Below are 22,175 nucleotides of genomic sequence, written 5' to 3' on the forward strand. Positions count from 1 at the left end.
AAATGTAACTGTTAGTAACTATTGAAATCGGTAATTAAGTATGTCACCATGTGTCAAAGGAGACAAGTTGAACAAAATTCTAGTCTTAAATAAATATAAAATTCTCTCCACTGTGTCGTGACTGAAACCGAAGCAGGATGTTTTTCAAAACTACCAAAGTTGACCTTTTTAGAAAAGCCAAATTCACCCCCTCAAATTTAAGCTTTCATCTCTACCACATGCAATTTGAATGTTTTTGTTTGTTTATTTTTTAGTTTAGCCAATGTTATTTACCATCTTGTGTCGCAAGAGCCATTAATTTATAGATTTAATGCATGTTGATTACACTAGTACTTGGGTCCTAACACACATCCATCCTGGTTCACAATGAGTCAACAATAGCATCAGAGAGTGTATTTACCTTTGGTTAAAGAATCATTTTATTCCATGCACCTGTAAAGATGGCCAAAGCATCAACAGTTTTAAGGACGATACAGAAGATTTCAACAGCCTCAAACAGTCAATACTTCAACAATTATGAAGGCACACACAGCAGTTCAAAGGATACTTCACTATACAGCTGACCCGGTACATAAAAAAATACATATTATTACAATCACAGCTCCACTTACTACTGCAATCACAGCACAGAAATTTAATAAAAGTGCATGACATCTACTGTTTTTCTCACTTCAGAGATTAAAATACTGCAGCTTAGGCTCCAAAGAGGCAACTCAGTCGTCCAACGTCATCACATTTTTACCTGTTCATGCAGAAGTACTTGTACAGTTTAGCCTGAGGGGAGAAAACAAATACCTGAGTAAAGCAACACTGTGATGGAATAATAAGTAGAAAATCAATACTTGAACGCCACCGACTACAGAGGAAACGATTTTTCACAAAAGGTTTACCCAATAATATATCTATGAAAATAATGAGCCGTTGTCCACACTGACTAAACTGCAGCCTACACGTCTACATTTTCTGCCGACTTAAACCTTGGTTAGGCACTTGCGGTAAATGAGCTTTGACATTGATGGAACGAGCCATTTCGACTTTCTGCTCTCAGATGCTGCCAGATTAACAAGAGATTACCACAGGTCGTCCTGGTGGTGTCCTACCCTCAGTTACAATAGCGATCATTCCAATCACACCAATCGGGAAATGTTAGGTTCTTCCTGAAAATGTTGACTTTTGATTTCTGCAAAAAAAAAAAAAAGAAAACGTCTCTTGCTTTAAAAAACAGTGGTGCGCACAAGCCTCTGGTAATAATTAGGGACGTCGATATTAGCATAATTATGTAATATCTGTAAGAATCATTTTTCTGGCATATTGAAAATCCGATAATGCAATGTCTAAGTTTCACCAAATTATGTGCTAAAATAGTTTTTAGGAAAATACGGCTCTATATGAAGGTGAAAGCCACTATATGGCAGCATTGCAGCTCATTTGAATTGTTTTTAGGAAAATACAATACCAGCATACCAGATATCGGCACAAAAGTAATTCGGACATGCCTAGTAATAAGGCTCTTTGTTTGGACAATACCAGCATACCAGATATCGGCACAAAAGTAATTCGGACATGCCTAGTAATAAGGCTCTTCTTTATTTTTATTTTTTTACCCTAAAGGGAATGATAGGTTTTCTTTATTTTTTTTACCCTAAAGGGAATGATAGGTCTATTTCTTTTTTTAAAGTCTTTAAATTATTTGACAGTCTCTAAGAATAGGTTAGAAAACCTCAGCCTTTAATCACTGTCTGATAGATGGGCTGTTTTAAAGATTTTTTCCTCTTTGTCTTCAGAATGCTGTGTATCTACAATTGACTCCCTGAAAGCCCCATGGGAACGACTGTCTCAGCACAATTAGGTGAACAAACGTTCTTCTTCCACGTTGCATGATTACATCCATCCATCTCCTCTCTAATCCCTTATCCGTTTCCAGCCCGGTCCGAACAACCACTCACACTCGGATTTACATCTAAGGTGTTTCTTTAAACAGTCTTAAGGTTAGCTAATAATGACTACTTTTTTCTTATTAGTCAGTTTTACATGACAATGGGCCTCCGCAGAACAAAGCCACATTTCCAGTGAACCTACTCTGGTAGGAAGCTGGTCCACACCTAGAAAACAGTTTACAGCCAATGTTTGTGTTACTTAAAAAAAGGCTGATGCTAATGCTACATTTGGATTTAGTTTTTTTTGTCTCTAAGAAAATTGCTTTCAAGATTTCTACCAGCGGTGGTCCGACAGCAGTACTGCTGTTGACACGTCATTAAGATGCTAGTAGTCTTGAAAACATTGGTTTGGTAAAACCTGTCCTCACTTCTGAAAGAATGAGAAGAAAATAAAGTGGGCGCCTGCCTTACACATCAGGCTCACATGCAGAAGGTCCCCTGTTCGAGCCCCTGGAGAACCACATGTGTTTCAACCACATACTTTTTGGCGCCTCCTATGGCAGCCTGTGTGTTTTGCATTCGTCCCCATTGTGGGAACATATGAGGGGCTTCAAATTACCCACAGAAATGTGTTACCTATATCACACTGACTTTTCAGTTGATTCCATTTTCATTGAAACTCAATCCTAGACAAGTATTGGTGACGGCACTCAGTATCGGTCAGTGCATACACGAATGACAACAACCAGGACAATGTTAGTTTGAATGTAATTAAACATGTCAAAAAGACTAATGCTCACCACTTAAGTCCTACCAGTAGCTGCTGTTATACGTGTATACTATAATATAATATAGGATTTAATTTCAAACAGATGTTCCAACCGCGTCCCAGTCTGTCCTACACTCTTTGAATAACAAAAAAAAAAGGAAATAAGAAAAATCTAATCACTAACACGTAGCATGCCAGTGGGAAACAACAGTCAAACATTTTTCACCAATTCCATGTAATAAAAAAAAGCTCAATTTTAACTTCATATTTTCTTTAGCCTTTTTGCATATTTTTACGTGTTTCTGCAACAATCACCTACAAAGGGGCAAATAAGAGGATCACTATCAAAAAGACGAGCAGTTACCCAGACATTTTGATGTCACATTTTCTCCACGCAATACAGTCAACACAGAAGTGCTGTGAAGATGGAACAACTACACCCCCCCAACCCTACCCCCCCACCCCAGACATCAAGACGATGACAATAACGGCATCTTTCAAACACTGATAGTCAGGGGTACAGCATGCTACAGAATGCACACTGACACTGTCCTCAAACAAAAGAAGAAGAAGAAGAAAAAAAAAACCCAACAACTCAGATTTGATCCTTCACTAGCAAGGATCCAGCTACAGTATGTGGCACACAGGAAGTAACAGCTTACACTTGCCTCTGAAGACTGTGATATGTTTGGAGGAATAGCGAACCACCAGAAGAAGATAAACACCACTCACAACTGACAGCAAAAAAAATCTGACTCCAGAGGACAGACTGCTGAATGAAGAATAATACAGCCTTGGTTAGCATAGTATCGTAGGGGACTGAGTGCGCTTAGTGTTCGGTGTTGGCCTTGAGTGAAGAGCTCTCACACGCTGTTGGGGTTGTAACACAGCATGTTAAGCTGCAGATTTTCATCCCAGTGCCTGAGGATGATGAACAGCTGGTTGGCAGCGGCCTTGACCGAGGCCAGATCTCGGCCCTCTGGGATGTCCTGCTCATCCAGCCACATGCTGGCCTTGGCCGCTACCAGTTCCCACTCGATGAAGTAACTGGCACAGCTGTGCTCCAGCCAGGCCAGAGCCACAGCCGTGGCCCACACCATGCTCTCAGGACTCTTCCTGACACCAGCAGGTGTTGACGGTTCCAGTCCCCCTGAACTAGAGCTCCGCCCACTGTCGAACTGAGTATTTGATGAGGACAGGGGCTCGGCGGGAGACGACTCACTGCCCGGGCTCCTGGGTGGGTGAGAATGGCTGTGAGCGCCCACGGCCTGTTCTCCTGGATGTTGACATGTGTCTGGTTCACATGGTGATCTCAGGCCTTCTTCAGCGCTGTCGGCACGCCGGCTGCTGGAGTGAGACAAGTGGCCCAGACTGGTGCGATGGCTGGTGAAGGGAGACGTCCACTTCAGTTTGTCCATTGGCACGTTAATGGCGTCACATAGAGCTGTGTCCAGAGGAAATGCCCCAGAGGCCAACTGCAACAACAACTGTGCACAAAAGGAACACGCGTTACTGATATCATCAACTGCACACTCTGAGTCTGGATCTGCCGATTATTTCTACCTGGAAAGATGATGTCGTTCTTCTCTAGTGTTTGACCTTTTTTGATTTTCTGCAATATCCCTGAATCACTGTATGCTCTACTTTCTCGTTCATATTTTTCTATGTCATTTTGACTTACTGTATATTATATATTATATTCTTCATTTTAGGGATAACTTCGTTTTTATTTTTCCCCATATGCAGTGTTTTGTTTATGTTTAACTGGCAAACAAAGAAAGGAAAGATTTTATTTTTCACTCGACATACTTCATTGTATTTGTTAAAGATACTCAAAATTAGTCAACTATTGCCGACAACAGACGGAGCATTGTCATCCCAACTGCCGCTAACTCATCCGACTCACCAGAGGAATGTAATCTCTGTTGTCGTTGTCGCTCTCACCAATGGAATCCCCAGACTTGCTGTGAGATCGACTCATGAAGCCTTTAGCAGCGCGAGTCAGGAGGCGAGTCCTGCTGAGAGCCAACCTTACAAAGAAGCAGGAGACAGGCGTGTAAATAACCGTTATTTAAACAGCCTGCTCAAAACATTTCAATAGCTGTTTGAAAATCATAACAACATAAGGAGTTAACATACATATTGTGGCATTGTATTCAATAGAAATTCAATGACTAAAGGCTGCAGTTGTCGTCACTGGGACTTTGACTGATGTTTTGCTGAAAACATGACAGTGGTTGAAAACATTTCTACCAGAAATGTGCAGCAGTGACTGAAGTCTCAACTTTGTTTATGCTGCAGTGCCACAGCTCCAGAGTATTCATGCCGCCAGTCGGTACCCACACACCTACCTGGCAGAAAAAAGGCTTTCCACCGATTTCTGTGATTGGTCCGAGGTCACAGACGGACTCCTCTGGGAGACTTGGGGAGAGAGGGAGAAGCAGAGTTGGGCATTTATTGTCACCTACATTGTTCTCAGCATTAGTAAGAAAGCTAGAAAAACAAACTGTAACTGTCATAGTGGAAAACAAGTAGGATTTATCTGCAGTGTTCTGTTTGTGTCTAACACAGTGTTTCTGAATATGGGGGGCAGGTCCCTCTTTAGGGCCACGGAGCTATGGCGGCAGGAGGACAAATTGGTTTTAGTTGAACTATTTGGCTTTATTTATGCCGATTAAATTCTTAAGTCTTATGTAAAGTCTTAAACATTTCGTGAACCACTAGAACAACTGCTGGCTGATGTGTCGTTGGTTTTACCTTCTGTGAAACTACATTTTTCCCAGCCAGCCGATGAGGGAGTGCTGCATGGAGAGACACCATCCTCTCCACCTGAGACACAGGAGATAAAAAGTCAGATGTTCTTCAGCTCACAGGGATAATATACAGATATGTTGATGCAAAAAGTGATGTAATTCAAGGCTCAGGCTGTTGTTACCAGCAGTGTTTAAACAGTTCTGGTCTTCGTGCCTGCTGTTGCCATGCCACCACTAGAAGCCAATTTTAAATCCAGTGACCTTATGCTGCAGTTGAAGTATTTTTACAGCTGTTTGTTACTTCTTAGATCCTCAAGTTTGGCAACGCAGCTTTACAGTATATTCTCCCTGCACATACATTGCTGTTTTTTATATTACAAAAGTAAGCATGTATTTTGGATTGACTATACATTGCTGTATATTTCAAAAGTAAGCATGTATTTTGGATTGACTGCCTACTGTTGGCCACGTGGTGATCTTCAGTTTCCTCAGACATGCCACCAGATTGCGAGCGACCCAGGCCGATGGAGTAACCCCTGTTTTTCCTGCTCCCTGAACGAGAGCCTGAGTGGGAGCCCTTCTTATGACCTTCACCTGAAAAAACAATCATTTAAAATCCCGCTCGTGTCTCTTCGTGTCGCAGCAAAACACAAACTCAATTTAATTAAGTCTGAACGTTTGTCTCTGAAGAGCCTTCTGCGATATCAAATTTGTCTCAGACAAAGACATTAGCTGAGGCCAAAACAATGTTCTAATCAAATGTTTAATTACTTTGCTCGGCTCCATGTACCTACATCTGCCTGGACCGCCCAAATATTAGTATTTTTATTTAATAACATCTTAGGTTAAGATTATAACCCACTATACCTCAACAACTAGCGCTGTTTACAGTGATGTTATTTGGTGACCTTGTATGATTAAAACTAGAGAGAAGTAAAAGAAAATAGAATAGCAATAGCAAATGTGTTTGGTCTATATCTAAAAGAAATTAAGATGTGATATTAAAGCTAAGCTGAGAAGATTCTCAGGGTCTGCTCCCGAGAATCTCAACACCAATGACCCCATCCAACAACCATTTAATTAAAGCTGACCATGACATACTAAAATTATATTGATCAAAAACACTGCAGAAAAATACAGCAAACCAGATCTAGAGCTGATATAAATGTACACACATTTAGCTCCCAAGGCTAGTGCTCCATAGGTTAGCATTGATTGGACATACGCGAGCTTTGGAATGAATTAACGACGGAACATCATCGTAATCAGTTCTTTTGACTTACTGGGGTTTATGTATTCAATACACGTCGGCAGATACTCATTAGTGTCCAGGTCGATGGGAACGAACGCCGTGTATTTGCTCAGTATATTGCAGGCTTTGCTGGTTTGAATTGCATATATCTGGTACTTCCTGCCTGAGCCTACAAATGAATAAATATGAAAAAGACAACATTATGCAGCATGTCATTTCACAAGTATTTTACAGTTAATTTACATGTTAAGAAATTTGCATATTTTTTTGTTCTAGCTCTTTCTGATTTCCCAACAAGTAAAAGAATCTACAGGCCAGAATTCTACAAAGAAGAAATTGTTTATGTAATCACCACAAAAAACGTTGTTATATTAATTTATTACTTGTGTTTATTTTGTCAAGCGCTCACCATGCTCTATTTCACACTCTCTTTTCGCCATGTGCTCAAAGTCGTGGAGGATGGAGTGACCCGCCAGGTGATGAAAGGTCTCGTTCCACAGCTCCTCGTGAACTTTTTCTTCTCGTTCTCGCCCATTCAGGTACGGTTCGATTTCAAAGACCACCTCCCACCTCATCGGTTTTCCACACAGCAGCCCAGACACTACAGCCTTACAGTTTCCTCTGCACTGGTTCATAGACTCCAGGTCTGAAACATGGGTCTCCTGTGGTGTTTCTGCTTGACACAGTTGGTGTCCGTAGCCATCTGAAAATGTGTCCTGGTTTAGTGTTATTGATATCGTGGATAAAAGTTGACTGGCGTTTATGCTTTGTGCCTCATTATTACATAGCCTCATATAATGGTTTAATCCCAAAATCCATTTTTGATCTTATACAGTGGACCCCCGAGATACGAGCTTCGAATACGACTATTTCATGTTACGAGTCTGCAGCTATTGCAAGATTTTCCTAATGATATGAGGAAATATCTAGTTACGAGAGTTCTGGACTAGCATCCAGTCAGTCGTACAGCATGGGGAATCCGCGAGTTCTGATGTTAACGCAGGATTAAACTTGTATCTCGGAGGTCCACTGTATCATTTTCCACGGATTCTGATGTTAACGCAGATTAAACTTTTATCTCGGAGGTCCACTGTATCATTTACATTCACTTTAAACCTCAGTAACACACTGTGGCGTGTGGTCTCACCCGTGTCTCCGACGCTGCCGACAGATGGGCTGTCAGTCGAAGACCTGGAAACACACCCCCTGGTGGTGTTTCTAGCTGCTGACAACACCCCCCCACTGCTGCTACTAGTACTGCTGCTGCTGCTGCTGCTGCTGCTGCGGCTGCTGCTGCTGCTGCTGCTGCGGCTGCTGCTGCTGCTGCTGCTGCGGCTGCTGCTGCTGCTGCTGGCAACTTTGTTGTCATGGGCCTGGGGCTGAGACTCTGGAGCTGCCTCCTGCAGTACAGCCGGCTCCTGCTGAGGGAGCGGCCTGTGGCAGATGGCTGGACGCCCTCTAGATGATGTTGTGCACAGGTTGGAAATCTGTGGCTGAAAAGAAAGTTATTTTCCCTCACGATGGATTGAAATCCGACCAGATGGCACTTTGTAATTCTCTCAATCCCCAACGTTTTAAGGAACTCAATTTGAGAAACAAACATGAAGTTGAAAATAACGCCTCTGATTTATTCCACTATGAAGCTTGAAGTATTTCATCTTGAGAATTTATCTCTACAAAGTCAGGGCTCGTACCTGATAGTCGTTCCTCCACTGTGCATCATGTTCAGGACTCATCTGACCTATCAGCTCCTGAGCCTTGGCTCTTCTCAGTGGGTTCTTAGCCACGACAGAAGCTGTGTCACTGGGAGTGAAGACCTTCTTGGCAGAGTTGTAGTCGCTGATCTGGTTGGTGCTGTACGCCCTCCTTCTTGGAGAGGTCTTATCTAATAATAGAGCACTTGTGAAACTGCTTTCAGCACAAAATACACGGCAAGATTGCGACTCCCAGTTACAGAAATCAAATTCACAGTGGGCCAAAATTAAAAACTCAGATGAAATCGTAGGCCAAACTTAATATTTATTGAAAAATTGACGGCCATTTTGCATGTTTTCCCTTCTCTCCCGATAAGTTTTCTAGAATAGTTTCATATGGAAACAAACACTGTTTGTGCATGTTTTCCCTTCTCTCCAGATAAGTTATCTAGAATAGTTTCATATGGAAACAAACTTTAATTTTGCATAAACATGGAATCTGGAACGAAACCAAAGCAGCATGTACTGAGTACCAATTGTAGTCAGTTTTAATGTACATAGAGTACATTTTGTCAAAGGGGTGAACTAGCCTGTACAGTTCTTACCTGTGACATCTGGCTCTATGGTGGCGGGGCTGCCCTCTGCAGTGGAGTTGTGGTAGGAGTGGTACGAAGTGCCAGGGACTGGTTCTCTGCAGGGGCCGTGACCCTCAGTATTCATTTTAACGGGGTCCTCCTCTTGAGAGTGGTAAAACACCGAGCTGGCTGACTCCGTTGAACGCATCATGCTGTATCTCCTTCTCTTATCCTGTTTGGTGTTTAGTAATCGACACATCCAAAGAGCGCTTCAGTGAAGGGTATCTTTCAGTGTAATCATCTGTTTCTGGTCTGTGGCCTTTATCTCCAAGCAGACTTTAATCAGATACACTTTGAAGCTAACAGCGGAGTGATTTATGTGATGTTAAAAGGCTTGCAGCGCGGGTTAAAGGACCGATTTTTTACATTGCAGATTGTCATCTTGAGTGATTTCAACAGGAATGTATGACTTACAGATTTGGGGTTGGCATGGTAACGGGTGGTGTCGCAGACCACGCTGTAACCGATCAGATTGTCCCCTGGAAACAGGAAGGTGTTGCCCACTGGTGACAGCAGCACTTCTTTGGTCTCAGGGAAGAGCCATTCGATGGAAATGTCACTCAGCACTGGCAACAGAGTTTTCTTCAGTGACTTTATCATCTGTGGAGGGAAAACAGACTCTTAAATATAAAAGGAGGCTTCCGTCTGACCAGAGTGTAAGCCAGTGGCGTCTGAGATATGATCTCCTAATTGATATGAGCGGCAGTCATGGAATAATGGCTCTTCAGCAGCACTCAGAATAGCTCGGTCATTAGGAGTGATACACAAAGATGGAAACGAGTACCTTGGGCTGTAGCCTCTCCCCCTCCGTCAGGAACTCTGCTGTGCCTTTAGAAACTGTCGCCAGTCCCTGCACCAGCCTCCTGCAAGCGTTCTGCCCTATGCCGAAGGTGAAACATCTGCCAGACACGATAAACACTGCAGCTTAATGGTTATTCAAAGACAAGGAGGTCATTAATTTTTTATTTTCAATACAACTTTCAGAACCACATCATTCCCTGAGGGAAAATAACCAGCATTTAATCCTGAGCTCTGGACACAGGTTTTTTTTTTCTTCTTTCCTGAGATCTGCTCAGGGAGCGGGGGTGTTTTTGGTGCTTGCTCAACACAACACAGTCCTGACTGGGCCTCAGAGCCAGAGGCAGAGAACAAAGTTATTTTGTCAAACACAGTTTAGAGGTACGATAAATAATTTAATGGTGAAAAGTGGAGAAACACCTGCTCCATTTTAAATTCCCCGTTTAATACTTTATTCTTCTTGTCACATTGACGCTGAGAGAAGGTCAACTTCATTGCAAACAACTTCAGTGGCTAACCCAAATTCTTGACCCCTTCATGTGATTTGGTTCATTTTGTGTAGTTTTGGTTCACTTCCCATGCACGTTAATAAGTAGACCGAGCAGTTTGTACCACGCTAGAAACAACATCTATTGACCAGGACCAAAAACCAAAATCCATCTCTTCAGCCACAACTAAGAGTGATAAATTCCTCCAACACTAAATTAAAGATGCACTTCCTCACTACTCCAACTCTGCCTAAAAGAGACTTTTTTTCAATTCTTTGTTTCCAGTTGTTAGCTTTGTTTTCTCACTAGAAACATCCTTTTCCTTTTTGGTTAATTCCCTGTCTTTGGTTGGCTTTGTCTCTTAAGTTACTCTTTTTGGTTAAACTCTGGTATTTTTGGTTATTTTCTCTCTTCTGTTTACTCTCTCACTTTGGTTCACAAAATAGTTTGTTTACATTTTTCACTTCCAAGCGATTTTTATGTGAAACAGAGTTAGCTTGTTTGGTCTGCACTTGAATTCCAATTAGCCATCACCCCTGGTGAGACAAAACAAACTAACTAGATGAACTATGGTCCAACTAAAGTGGACCAAATCACTGTGGTGCAAAATTGCATTTAGAACCACCTAGAAATGGAGTTGCTCCACCACAACCGCGGCACACTCCCAGCTTTACAGATGATTCTGTGGCGTTGTTGTTGTTGTTGTTGTTGTTGTTGTTGATCACAGCCTGCAGTAATTTCTGCATTGCAACAGATTCTTTGCGGTGAGATGTAACCTGAGCCATTAATACTAAGGAGGCGGTTGAATTTAATTTTGAACGGATTAAGGCTACACACCCAGGTGTTTCTTCCCTGACAGTCACAGATTGTAATATCTGTGTTATCTCTTCCATTTCCTGTATTTGCAATATGAGAATTAACTAAAGATGGATGTACAACCTACTGCTTTGACCCCCCCCCCTAAGTCAAGCCATTGCCACCCTAGTGTCTGAAAAATGTAGTACATTTTTAAAAAAGCAATAAAAACTAAAAGGTGTCATTTAGTATTCAAGAACAATTTGTTTTTAGTCCGAGGGCAAACAAAAAAGAATCCTAGTGTGAACTGACCTTTACTTCACTGCGCCCACACACATATTAGAGTAAACAGTTAACCTTCTCAGGCATGTTTTAGGCTGTAGTAAGTGTAGCAACTTTCACGCAGATTCTTTATTTTATGGGTTTTTATTTTTTTATACATATTTTGTGTTGTTATTGTAAGAGGGTTTTTTTTGCCTGGTTTGTCACTGACCTGATGTATCGGGCATGTCTGCGGACCAGTTCAATGACTTTGCCGGTGTTGCCGATGGCCCCATCAGTGAGCAGAAAGAGCAGGCGGGGGTGTCCACTGAACATAGGCTGCCTCAGGATCCAGTTAAGTGGTGCCAAAATGTTGGTGCCCCCCATGTCTGCTCTGATCTTCCTGACATAATCACAGGCCACAGCCAGGGCTTCCTGGAATATCACACACACAGAATCAGTTATAATGTCAGTGTTGCAATTTACTGATGCTTAAGTTAATTTTTTTTTAAATAGCCATAAGAACACAAACATAAAAAATAACAAAGGGCTTCACAGCTACACAGAATGATTCAGCTTTGCTCTTCTCTACAAGTGTGGGTCTCAAACTATGGTACGCGTACCACCTGTGGTATTAATACACTGCCTTGGCAAAGTTTAATATTTAATATTATTAATATATTATTTGATATAAAAATGCTACAAAAATGAACTGCATAACTGAGCAGCACTTGTACTTCTCAGTACTAACTATTTCATTATTAGCCTTTGAGAAATAAGAACTTTTTTGTTTTTTACCTCCTCGTAGTTCTGGCTGGTGTTAAATAGGGATTTGTATGTTGAGCCAAAGCCAATGATGTTGAACAGACAGCCGGGCACAAGGCTCTTCAAGATGACCACCATCGCATCCTGAAAAGAAAAAGTAAAAGATTGACAAAAGAATTAAAGAATGTCCAGGAAAAAAGATAAAACAGAGACAGAGATAAAGACACATACAGGTAGTAAAAGGTAGAATTGGTTGAGCTCATTAGCTGCTTAATGCTCCTTTAAGATAATTGATCATTTCCACTGATTTACTATGTCCATGTCCAGATGACATGGCTGAATGTGAGCGCGGGCTGTGCTGTTGTCATCGAATCACAGCAGCCTTTTCCTGCAGAGTGCGGAGAGTACGATTACACTGCGACATTAAACATCCATCACTGTCTCGTCTACAGCACTCCCTGCAGGAAAAAACATGTTGCTCAACCTTTTCACCCAGAACATATTACAAGAACAAAGAGATATAATATTATTAATATTATAATTAGGAAAAAATAGGGAGGAAATTATCGCTGGTAGTCCCAGAGCTCAGAGACCTGGATGTTGAATAAACAGTATATTCTGTTGATTTTCTTTGGATGTAAGGTGACAAGTCAAATATTATAGAACGTGAGTGTGAAAAAATGTCCAGTGGATTATGGTCATTGTTGACACTGGTTCTAGGAGTGAATGTGGCTTTATGTAAAATTGAATAAAACCTTTAAGACACACTGTCTGAGGGACCTAGCCACTGGGAGCTGTTCGGTGACTAGTGAGTGACTTGTCTGATCAATATCCTTGTATTCCTTCACACAGTTGTCTCTCTCCACGGTCTGGTCTGCAGATCACTATGGCTGTGAGCCAAGAAAGCAATTCAGAGCCTCTAGTGGCATGTATTGCTTTTTAATGTGTTTTGCTGAACGACAATAGCATTAGCTCCTGAGCTTTTAAAACGATGTATTTGGACAACCATATGAACAGTATCACAGCTTATTTAATAGGTTGGCTCATCTATTTCTTAGTGGGCCTTATGTGATTCACAGTACATACACAGTGTCAACCTGTCTACATGCAAATATGTACAGTATATGTACAGTATATGTACAAAACACACACAGCGGGACTGGAAATACCTTCACACGGTTGATGTTAACGCCACTCATGCTGCCGCTGCGATCAATGAGGAAGATAAATTCACCGTGAACCTTCCTCAAGTCAGAGCTGATGGACTTGAGCTCTGGACAGAAGTTCAACATCACCACAGGGTTGTGGAGGATGTCCTTATGGAGCCGCCTGTGAATTATGTCCACCTGTGAAGACACGTGTAGCAAATATGAACAAGACGTTGTACACGGTGGAACACAGTCGTCTGACAGGACTTCCTTTGAATTTGCACAGGCTATAATTTAACATTTCCGCTGGACAAAAGGTACCAGGGGACGAAAAGAGACAAAGGCAGCACACGGTGCATATCAATTATTGTCGATGAGCAGGAAATTCCAGGCAGAGTGTGGTGAGTGTTTCCATAGAAACCTGTTTTTATGGCTAAGTGCTTTCTCCTTCTCCTGTTTCACTTAACAACCTGCACACACAGCTGAGAACGGAACTGAAACACACAATTCTTACGAGTGAAGAGATAAAGTCACCCTAATGAGAAATAATAACTAAATGAAAACACTGGCCTGGTATCAGTTTGGTTCCTTAGGCTTTGGTAAAGATTGACTGTCGTGAATTGAGTTATGGATATTTCCACCTCTGAGTGGCTCCTTTTTTTTTAAACACAGATCTTCAAAGGCGGTATTGGCAGGTTATTACACACAGAAGAAAGATCCCTAAGTACTGCACTTTGAGTTAAAGATTATATTAAGACCACTGTTGCCGTTTTGGAACTACATATTTTGCCCGTGGCTGCTGCAAAAGAAAAGACTAAATATGCTAAATGTGTCTTTATTCTCTTTTTATTATTACTATATGATAATAATAGGTGCAGACACACTCACTTTCCTCTCATTGCTGGAGTCCTTCTTTGTGGCCTTGATGAAATCGCTGCGGCCGTGAAGATACTCATCGTACTCCTCCAGTGTCATGTCTCCGTTCTCAATGAGTACATGAGGGACGTGAGGCTCTGCAGTAGTACAGTAAGTCGAGACAAAGAGACAACATTGAATATAAGACGTACAGTAACTCGGACCGCCTACCGAAGAACCGCTTTGCTTTCCTTATACATGCACTGCACTGCACCGCACTCATGTACTCTTCTGCCATTCTGACTTCCTCATAGAGTTCCACAGTCTGTATTCCTGCAGCTTCTTAGAATTATCATGACTGATGCAGCTTCACTGATCATGTCGCCACACCTCTACCAGCATTATACCATGATGAAGTGTGTATCCCTGTGTCTGCTGACTGACTGGTTGTATTTATGGTTCTGGTGTTATGGTGATACATGAAGTAAAAAATATATTTAAAAAAATTATATATTTTTATAAAAGTATTTGAAAAAATATATTAAAAAGTATTTTACAATTTACAATAAAACCAATGATGTTGTAAAACCCAATTAGAAATCAACTTCTATCTTCAGGCTTATGAACAACACTAGAAAAACACAAGCAGCAAAACACACATACACACACAGAGACACAAACACATACACACACATGCGGGCGCCCGTCTCTTGAGCATCTGTGCTGTGATTGAAACTGCAGCAACGGTCTGAGCTGAATTAAATTGCTTCAGGTCTATTTGCGAACAGAGCATTCACAAGAGACCTATTGGATCAGTGAAGCCAAGGCTGATTTCTGCCGCTGGTAGACAACTGGTAGCCCACACACTCAGGACTATGGGTCAAGGAAGCCACGGAGGGCAGAAAGGAGCAGAAAGACCAACAGGACCTGACAAATGCTCACCTACACAGTGGAGTGGGACTTTTATTGGCACGACAAGAGGACACTCATACAAACAATGTGGGTGAATGGCCTCGGAGCAGATACAGTGAAAAATAAAATCTTCTGTCTACAACTGTTGCTTTCATAGGCGTTAAATCAGAGGTCTCACACCAAACCAGTCAAGGAGCTGAAAAATATATGTTGTCTGCATATGTTATACTCTACTAACCTATCTAGTAAACATAAATATAGACTCAACCCCAGGGGTCACCAACGTGGTCCATCTGGTAGCCCCCATGGACTACTTAAGGTGCCCGCGGGGTTTACTCTACAAATACAACGAGTCAACAAGAGGGTCAATATTTGTACTGTTACTGTTCTTTTTGAATCAGTTACACTTGCATTGATATTCAAATGACGATGGTAAGAGGAGCGTCTGCTATTGTATGTCGCAGAACTAATTATTATTACATTGTTCGCAAAGTCTGTATCAAACAAGTAGCTCTTCATATTACTGAGTGCCCTTGGAGTCACTCTCAGTTTCAAAAAGGTTGGTGACCCCTGGTATACCCTATAGATTTTCATTCACGACAAACCATACACTTGTTAAGCTCTGGTGGGCCACATACAGTAATGTAGGGGGCCGGTTTTGGCCCGCAGGCCTTGTGTTTGATGTATGTGCTTTAAATCAGTCAGATATGAGTGTGGTCTCTGCAGGAGCTCGGTTCTCAGTGACTTCATAATGGCACACACTCACCACTGGGGTAAATGAGGATGTCGACCGGGCAGTCGTAGGTGTATTTGTCTGCCAGAGTGATGACGACGTTCGTGGCTGATCGAGCCAGTGGGTCGGCATCGGCTCTGATGGCGTGAGAAGGGCTTTCCACACCTGCAGCAAAACCCAGAGCTGTCCAGTCATCGCAAATACAAAACTGAGGCTTTCAAATACTGATGCTTTCAAATGCTGCCACATTGGAGGAAAACAGGAAGATCACCAAGTTTTCTCAAGCCTTCCCCTGAGTGCTGTGGCGCCCTCCTGTGAAGACCTTTTGTAAACCCCTGCTCCAAGAAATGCTTATCTTACCTGCTAGAAGGTAAGGAGCCCGTATCTCCAGCTGGAAGTTGAAGTTGTAGTCCATGGAGTTGATGGCCTCCTCCTCCAGCAGCGACGTCAACCACAGCTGTGGAGAGTTGGGAGTTTGATCGTGGGGACTCGAGGCCCACGTATTTCTGTCCCGCCTAAAAACCAACAGACATCGTCAACGTTGATTTCATATATTAGCTGGAGCTGTTACCGTCTCACAAATGTTTACTTACGTTCTAGAAAAATTTGGAGACAGTCCCTGCTCTTCGTTGATGCTCCGCTGAACTCGAGGAGTACAAACTGGTGGGGACGACACTTTGATGCCCCCGGTGGGCAGCGTGGAGAGCTCCGAGGACGTACTGACCAGAATGTGGACGGTCTCCATCGGAGGGATGCTGCCAAGGTTAACCACCAGCACTGTCCTCTCAAAGTCCTCATCCAGCACGATGTGTCCTGCAACATCAGACCGCCAGAGTGAATAACCACAAACTAAATCCGTTAAGTGAAAATGAACTACCGTATTTTCGGTGAATAACCACAAACTAAAGCCGACAGAGAGGAAACTGATGGAAATGAAAGTCTGTTTGTGATCGACAAGAACAACTAAACACATTAAGTGAAAATGAACTACCGTATTTTCCAGACTATAAGTCACACTTTTTTTCATCCTTTGGTTGGGTTTGTGACTCAGGTGCGACTTATATATTAAATATATAATTTCACATGTTTGTTAATTTCACACTGACAGCCACTAGAGGGCACTCTTGGCTTGTGTACCAGTATCTGCTACTCCTGTACCACTGAAAATTCACGTTGGTCATACTCCAGAGCGCCTTATAGTCCAGAAAATGCAGTACTTGTCATTGTGACACAGCAAACCACGGCACTTGTGACCTCTCAATTTTACCAATCAATCCAAAAGCCCCAAAACTCAGACACCCAACTTGGAGTCTTTCTTTCTGTTTGTCTTTGTTCCAGCTAAAAAAGGTGTGTGTCATATTTATAAATTATAACAATTCACCTTGATTAATTATGATTAATCATGACACACGTTACTTCTCATATTCCTATACCGTTGCTTTAGAATGAGGAATACTCCAGCCTACACACTATTCTGCTGTGTTACTTCTGAGCGTAGTTTTATTGACAGTAACAGACAAACACAGTAGTAAAGATAGCGACCCCGCATCAAACCTAACCAATGAGCAGAGAGCCTCTAAAAGACTCCACAAAGCTGATGGCAAAACTGCAGAGTCATAATTCCCTGCGGCTCCATCACTTTGGGATCCCTCTTAGATTCCACATTGTCATTTGACCCCGCAGCGATATAAAAGTATCGATTGTATAATCTTACCGCTACTGCTCTGAAGGGCTCCATTAGGTATGTTGCAGCAGTCCAAATAACAGTCCTCCAGTTTGGCTTTGTCTTTGATCTGCAGTGTTATAATCTGATTGGATATCATAGCCTCGAACCCTACGACAATGGAATTCTCCTCCAGAGGATAAATGAAGAGCCCTAAACGGGCAGGAAAAACAGCGAATATATCAACAGACAACTGACAACAATTAAAACATGACATGTTGACAAGTTTGTTTAAAAAAAGAAATAGTCTGATTAAATGATGACAGCCCTTAATTAAAATATATAATAAAAATACAATAAATAATAATAAAAGTTATATTTTGAGAGTTTTTATCGGCATTTCCACTTGGTTTGTATTAAAAATAAAAAGTTATTTATATATATCATAATAATGAAACAGATATGTAAATAGTAAAAATATGTAAATATATATGTAAATATATAAATAGGGGTGAGCCTGCACGAGAACATTTAAATTCCATTTATATATTATATTACACTGTTGTTTGATCTCAACACCTTCTTTCATTGTTTTTAATAACTCTAATTAATAATTGCTTGTTTTCATTTATGTTGATTAATGTTATTTAATCGTGTGCATGCTGGCTGGCGGGGGGCGCCAAATTCTCCATGTTCTCCGAATGTTATTTAAACGTGTGCATGCTGGCTGGCGGGGGGGGGCGCCAAATTCTCCATGTTCTCCACATTCTGGCCACCAACACAGCAGGAGGCGCATCTCAGATTGTAGCCACTACACACTCACCCTCAATATCATGATCTTCTATGTTTTCATATGTCATGGAGGCAGTCAGAGCCAGAGAATAACCCCTGACACAGGAAGTGATGTCAGAATCACTGAGGGGCAGGGCACTTCGATTCTCTTTGTTAATGAGTCCAGGCATGATGTGGGTTTTATTCTGTTTCCAGAGAGGGAAAAAATGACAAATGCAATAATTAGATACGTGAATGGTTGATAATAATAATGAGTGATGACTCATTCATTTGTTCAGGCGTTTAAAGGTTCCACTGTGTTTAATTGATCTGTCGAGAAATTTTAATTTTTCTTATCTAATTACCTGTTATGGCAGTGGTTTGTTATTGAAGAGTTTTATAGAGGAAACACATTTGTTATAGTTCCCAAAGTGGGGGATGGGACCCCCTGAGGGGCGTGAAGATATTGCAGAAAAGAGGGGTGCAGTAAAGCAAGTGACCTTTCTTTTTAACATTTTCCTACTGTAAAAGCTACAATTGTTGTAATTATAGGCTGAAGTTAGCATTCTAACATTCTAAACCTAAACCTCTACATCTTGTTAGCAGATTAGCAGCTGTTTCTGTTTGAATGACTACACATAATAAACATCAGCCCCTCGTGCATATCTGGGGTTATTTGTGCTACACTTGTTTGTTCTGAGTAGCTTATCCTGTGGCTGTAATCACAACATCCTGTAGAAAATCGAATTAAGTGCTTTTGCTGTCAGAATGTTAAATCTGAAGAACATGAAATTGTTCTTATTTCTACCCAGCTGGTCTTATGTAATTTTTTTAGCCCTTGTGTTTTTAACACTAAACAAGATCCATCACAGTATACTGTATCAATGAGACAAATCAAACATGCCAGGTCTCGAATCGGATTCTAAAAGCTGTAATCTAATTCAGTGCAGGAGGTTATTTTCAATGGGTTTGAGTGGAATTCCAATCCCAGTGTTTTTTTAAGGAGGGTAATGAGATCTCCTGCTCATTTGAGAAAAGGTTAAGAACAATAAAACACATTAAGGAATAATCATTCTACCACAGTGTGTAACTGTCCTTCATTATGTGATGAAATCATCGGCTTAATACACAATATCTAATGATGTCAGTTCTGTCATAAACCAATGTTGTCGCTCCACTGCTGTGCTTTATTGACAGTGTTGCCTCCCTCAGCAGCGATCTCGCTTATGTGTTGTCAAAGGTCTGCATCTGTTGCACGGCCAGGGCTCGGGCACAAGCATGGTAGGAAGTGTTGTGACGAAAGCAATTTCCATAGAGACAGCTCCGCTTGCTGCCTGCTTGAAGACTGACCAGCAACATCTCTGGAGGTGGGCATTTGTCTGCTGTTCTGAACCTGACTGGGGCCAGAACCACAGGTGATGTTCAAAGCTCAGACTAAGTACTCACTTAGAAAATTCAATGCAGCCTCCACAGCAGCTGCTTTCACTCTCTGTGTCTGGCTGTGTGAAAAGTCGACATTCAGACGCAGTAAAAAAAAAAAAAAAAAAAATCCAATCACCCCCCCACCTCCCCACAAACAACTGGGGTTTTTGAAACATAATGTCAAGAGAAAAGGGGTCACACAAAAACAGTTCCAAAATGTTCAGCTGTGTATCTCAACAGTGCCACCGTGTGTTCTGTTGACAATAAGATTGGGAACGGCTGGAGGGAAAGTAAGATTTACAAAAAGAAATGAACAACACTTCTGAAAACACATCGCTAATATCCAAGAAAACATTCCAGCATGGATGACACAAACACTGTACAGTTTTTATTAAAACAGACATAAATTATAAGATTTGAGCAAAAATAAATCCACTTAGATTAGTGCTTAAAAATGAATGGGAGTTCAAAGTGGGTATTCTTAGAAAATAGGGTGACAGTCCTGGGGGGCTGCTACCCCCCCCACTCCCTCACCCCCAGATGTCTCAGCCACATGATCTCCCTCCAGCGGTCTGCTAAAAGACTGGAAAACAATCAGCTGTCAACATTTTCTATTAGCAGAGCCGCACTCTTCTGCACTCATTAGTGTCAAAGAGAGAGTGCGGCTGCTGTGGTGGCCACCTGTTGATGCTCACCGTCTGTATGCACGCTGAGGCAGACACAGAGCAAGACGGCGGCAATTCCAATCCTCAACCCACTGTCTGACCTTTTTCTGGCTTTGAAACAAAGATATATTTCCCACATGCAACAACAAAAAAAGACACAATGGAAGCAGTAAAGTGCTCCAGATCTGAGCAACATATCAGACTCATCTTCTTACCTTTCATTTGTGTCTGCTGGTTAATGAGAGTGAGAGGGTTTTTTTTTCTTTTCTTTTCTTTTCTTTTCTTCTCGAGAAAGATGAGAAGTCCACCTGTCATGAAAGATATCCGTCTCCCCTCCTACTCGACCTCCTTCAGCTTCTCTGTTCCCCTCACCGTGGCGTAGAGGGAGCAGGAGTGCAGCCACAGGTGGAACTACAGATGCAGTGGCCACATCTCACTGGTTGGACGTACAGTGCGAGAGAAAAGGGGAAGGTAGCGGCTACTGCAGCACTTGAATGTAGCACAGCAACATGTGGTTAGTGAACTGTGTTTATTCCCTGCTCCTCCTGGCTGATGTTGAAGGGCTTAGAGAGAGAGAGAGAGAGAGAGAGAGAGAGAAGGGGGGGTGGTGGTGTGTATGACAGTGAGTCCAGTCATTCAAATAAATATCCCCCTCTCCCTCCCCCACACACTCAAGGCACCACCCACTCACCTCAGCCATCCCTAACACCGATGACAGCAGGAACCATTCAGGTTGCGGCTTTAATATCAAGGGATCTGTGCACTGTGATGGAAGGCAGAGACTTGGGAAGATGTGTGGGTGAGAAAGCTCCACATCTCCCCCTTATATCACCCACTGTGACTCGCTCTTCCTCTCTCCCCCTGGTGTGACTGGAAAGCCCTTAATATTTCAAATGTATCGTGGGTGTTTGGCTGTCTCTGTGTTTTGTGAACACTCAGTTTGATCCATCTGTTTTCATGCTGGGTTACCATGACAATATGTGTTTATGAAGACGTTTGGCCAAGTTGCAAAAATGTAGATGGTGTGTGTGTGTGTGTGTGAAGGGGTGGGGGGTGGTCTGCAGCATCCGCCTTCAAATTGAATTTTACTGCAGCCAATAAAACTTAGTCTGGATAAGCCACTGCCACCTCCAACCCCCCATTGCTTATCCTCTCAACCAGCCACACACCGACGTGCACACACTCTCACTGGCTTTCTCAAACACACATCAACCAAACAGCAGGAAGGTGTAAGGCACAAAAAAGTATATATATATAAAAAAAAGTCCAGCAAAAGCTTACGGTAATGTTAGTCATTATAAACAGTGAGAAAAACAGTTAAAGTGGAATAGAGTTAAATAATCATTTTAAAGGATTGTTGATGTTGACTCTTAAATCAAAAGAGTAATTTATATATAAAGCCAAATTAAGAGATTGTCACGGGTATGGAAAGGACCCAATAGCAGCACCACCACTACGTCAGGATTAACTCACTTTATTAGAAGCAAACAGAACACTTCAGCTAGCAAATGAGGCAGGATCTGGAAACAACAGGCAGGGTTACTGAAGCTTAGACAAGGTGATGTCCTAGCCAGGTCAGGTCCGGATCAAATAATGAGTTATAATAAGTTCTTGGAAGTGTTCATGAAGCGAAGACAATCTGGCAAGAGTCAAGGGAGTGCAGCTGAATACATAGTTAGCAGTGGTCGAGCAGATTGAAGGAGCAAAGGCAGGAGTTGAACAAAGGAGCAAAGGCAGGAGTTGAACAAAGGAGCAAAGGCACAAGGGACATTTAAAGAACAGACTGTGACAGAGCTTGCACGTTGTATTCTATGTTGCATTCACGTAATTCTCACAAACGTAAAAAAAAAAGAACGAATCCGGCTAAATTTACAATGAGATTTTAATGGTAATTTCAGCATGTTTACATCGAACCATCT

The 22,175-nt window shown here is 42.0% G+C and overlaps 1 protein-coding gene across 1 annotated transcript; it reads right to left on the reverse strand.

Moving 5' to 3' along the window:
* Positions 1 to 3,096: 3,096 nt before the first annotated feature.
* On the reverse strand, positions 3,097 to 22,067 carry vwa5b1 (von Willebrand factor A domain containing 5B1). Its single transcript, XM_025059425.1, has 25 exons — positions 21,730 to 22,067; positions 20,472 to 20,819; positions 18,222 to 18,375; positions 17,450 to 17,611; positions 16,329 to 16,548; positions 16,096 to 16,250; positions 15,769 to 15,900; positions 14,124 to 14,248; positions 13,257 to 13,433; positions 12,121 to 12,231; positions 11,555 to 11,757; positions 9,765 to 9,879; positions 9,395 to 9,580; positions 8,951 to 9,152; positions 8,346 to 8,536; positions 8,010 to 8,144; positions 7,955 to 7,977; positions 7,799 to 7,893; positions 7,061 to 7,354; positions 6,683 to 6,820; positions 5,859 to 5,993; positions 5,404 to 5,475; positions 4,998 to 5,067; positions 4,553 to 4,676; positions 3,097 to 4,133 (listed from the first exon to the last, which is right to left on the reverse strand). Exons 3-25 carry the CDS (start codon positions 18,358 to 18,360, stop codon positions 3,510 to 3,512), a joined length of 3,828 nt encoding a protein of 1,275 aa, XP_024915193.1. The 5' UTR covers positions 18,361 to 18,375; positions 20,472 to 20,819; positions 21,730 to 22,067; the 3' UTR covers positions 3,097 to 3,509.
* Positions 22,068 to 22,175: the final 108 nt, after the last annotated feature.

Source organism: Cynoglossus semilaevis, chromosome 10 (assembly GCF_000523025.1).
Source record: "Cynoglossus semilaevis isolate Cse_v1.0 chromosome 10, Cse_v1.0, whole genome shotgun sequence".
Lineage (NCBI taxonomy): Eukaryota > Metazoa > Chordata > Actinopteri > Pleuronectiformes > Cynoglossidae > Cynoglossus > Cynoglossus semilaevis.

What these genes read in the sequence shown, in the direction of transcription:
- vwa5b1 (XM_025059425.1), bottom strand. Translation starts at nt 18,360, where the DNA reads ATGCCTGGACTCATTAACAAAGAGAATCGAAGTGCCCTGCCCCTCAGT. An exon ending in GGCTCCTTACCTTCTAGCAG is followed by an intron (nt 15,901 to 16,095) that starts GTAAGATAAGCA and finishes GTTTTGCTGCAG; the next exon opens with GTGTGGAAAGCCCTTCTCAC. An exon ending in CATAGAGCCAGATGTCACAG is followed by an intron (nt 8,537 to 8,950) that starts GTAAGAACTGTA and finishes CTCTATTATTAG; the next exon opens with ATAAGACCTCTCCAAGAAGG.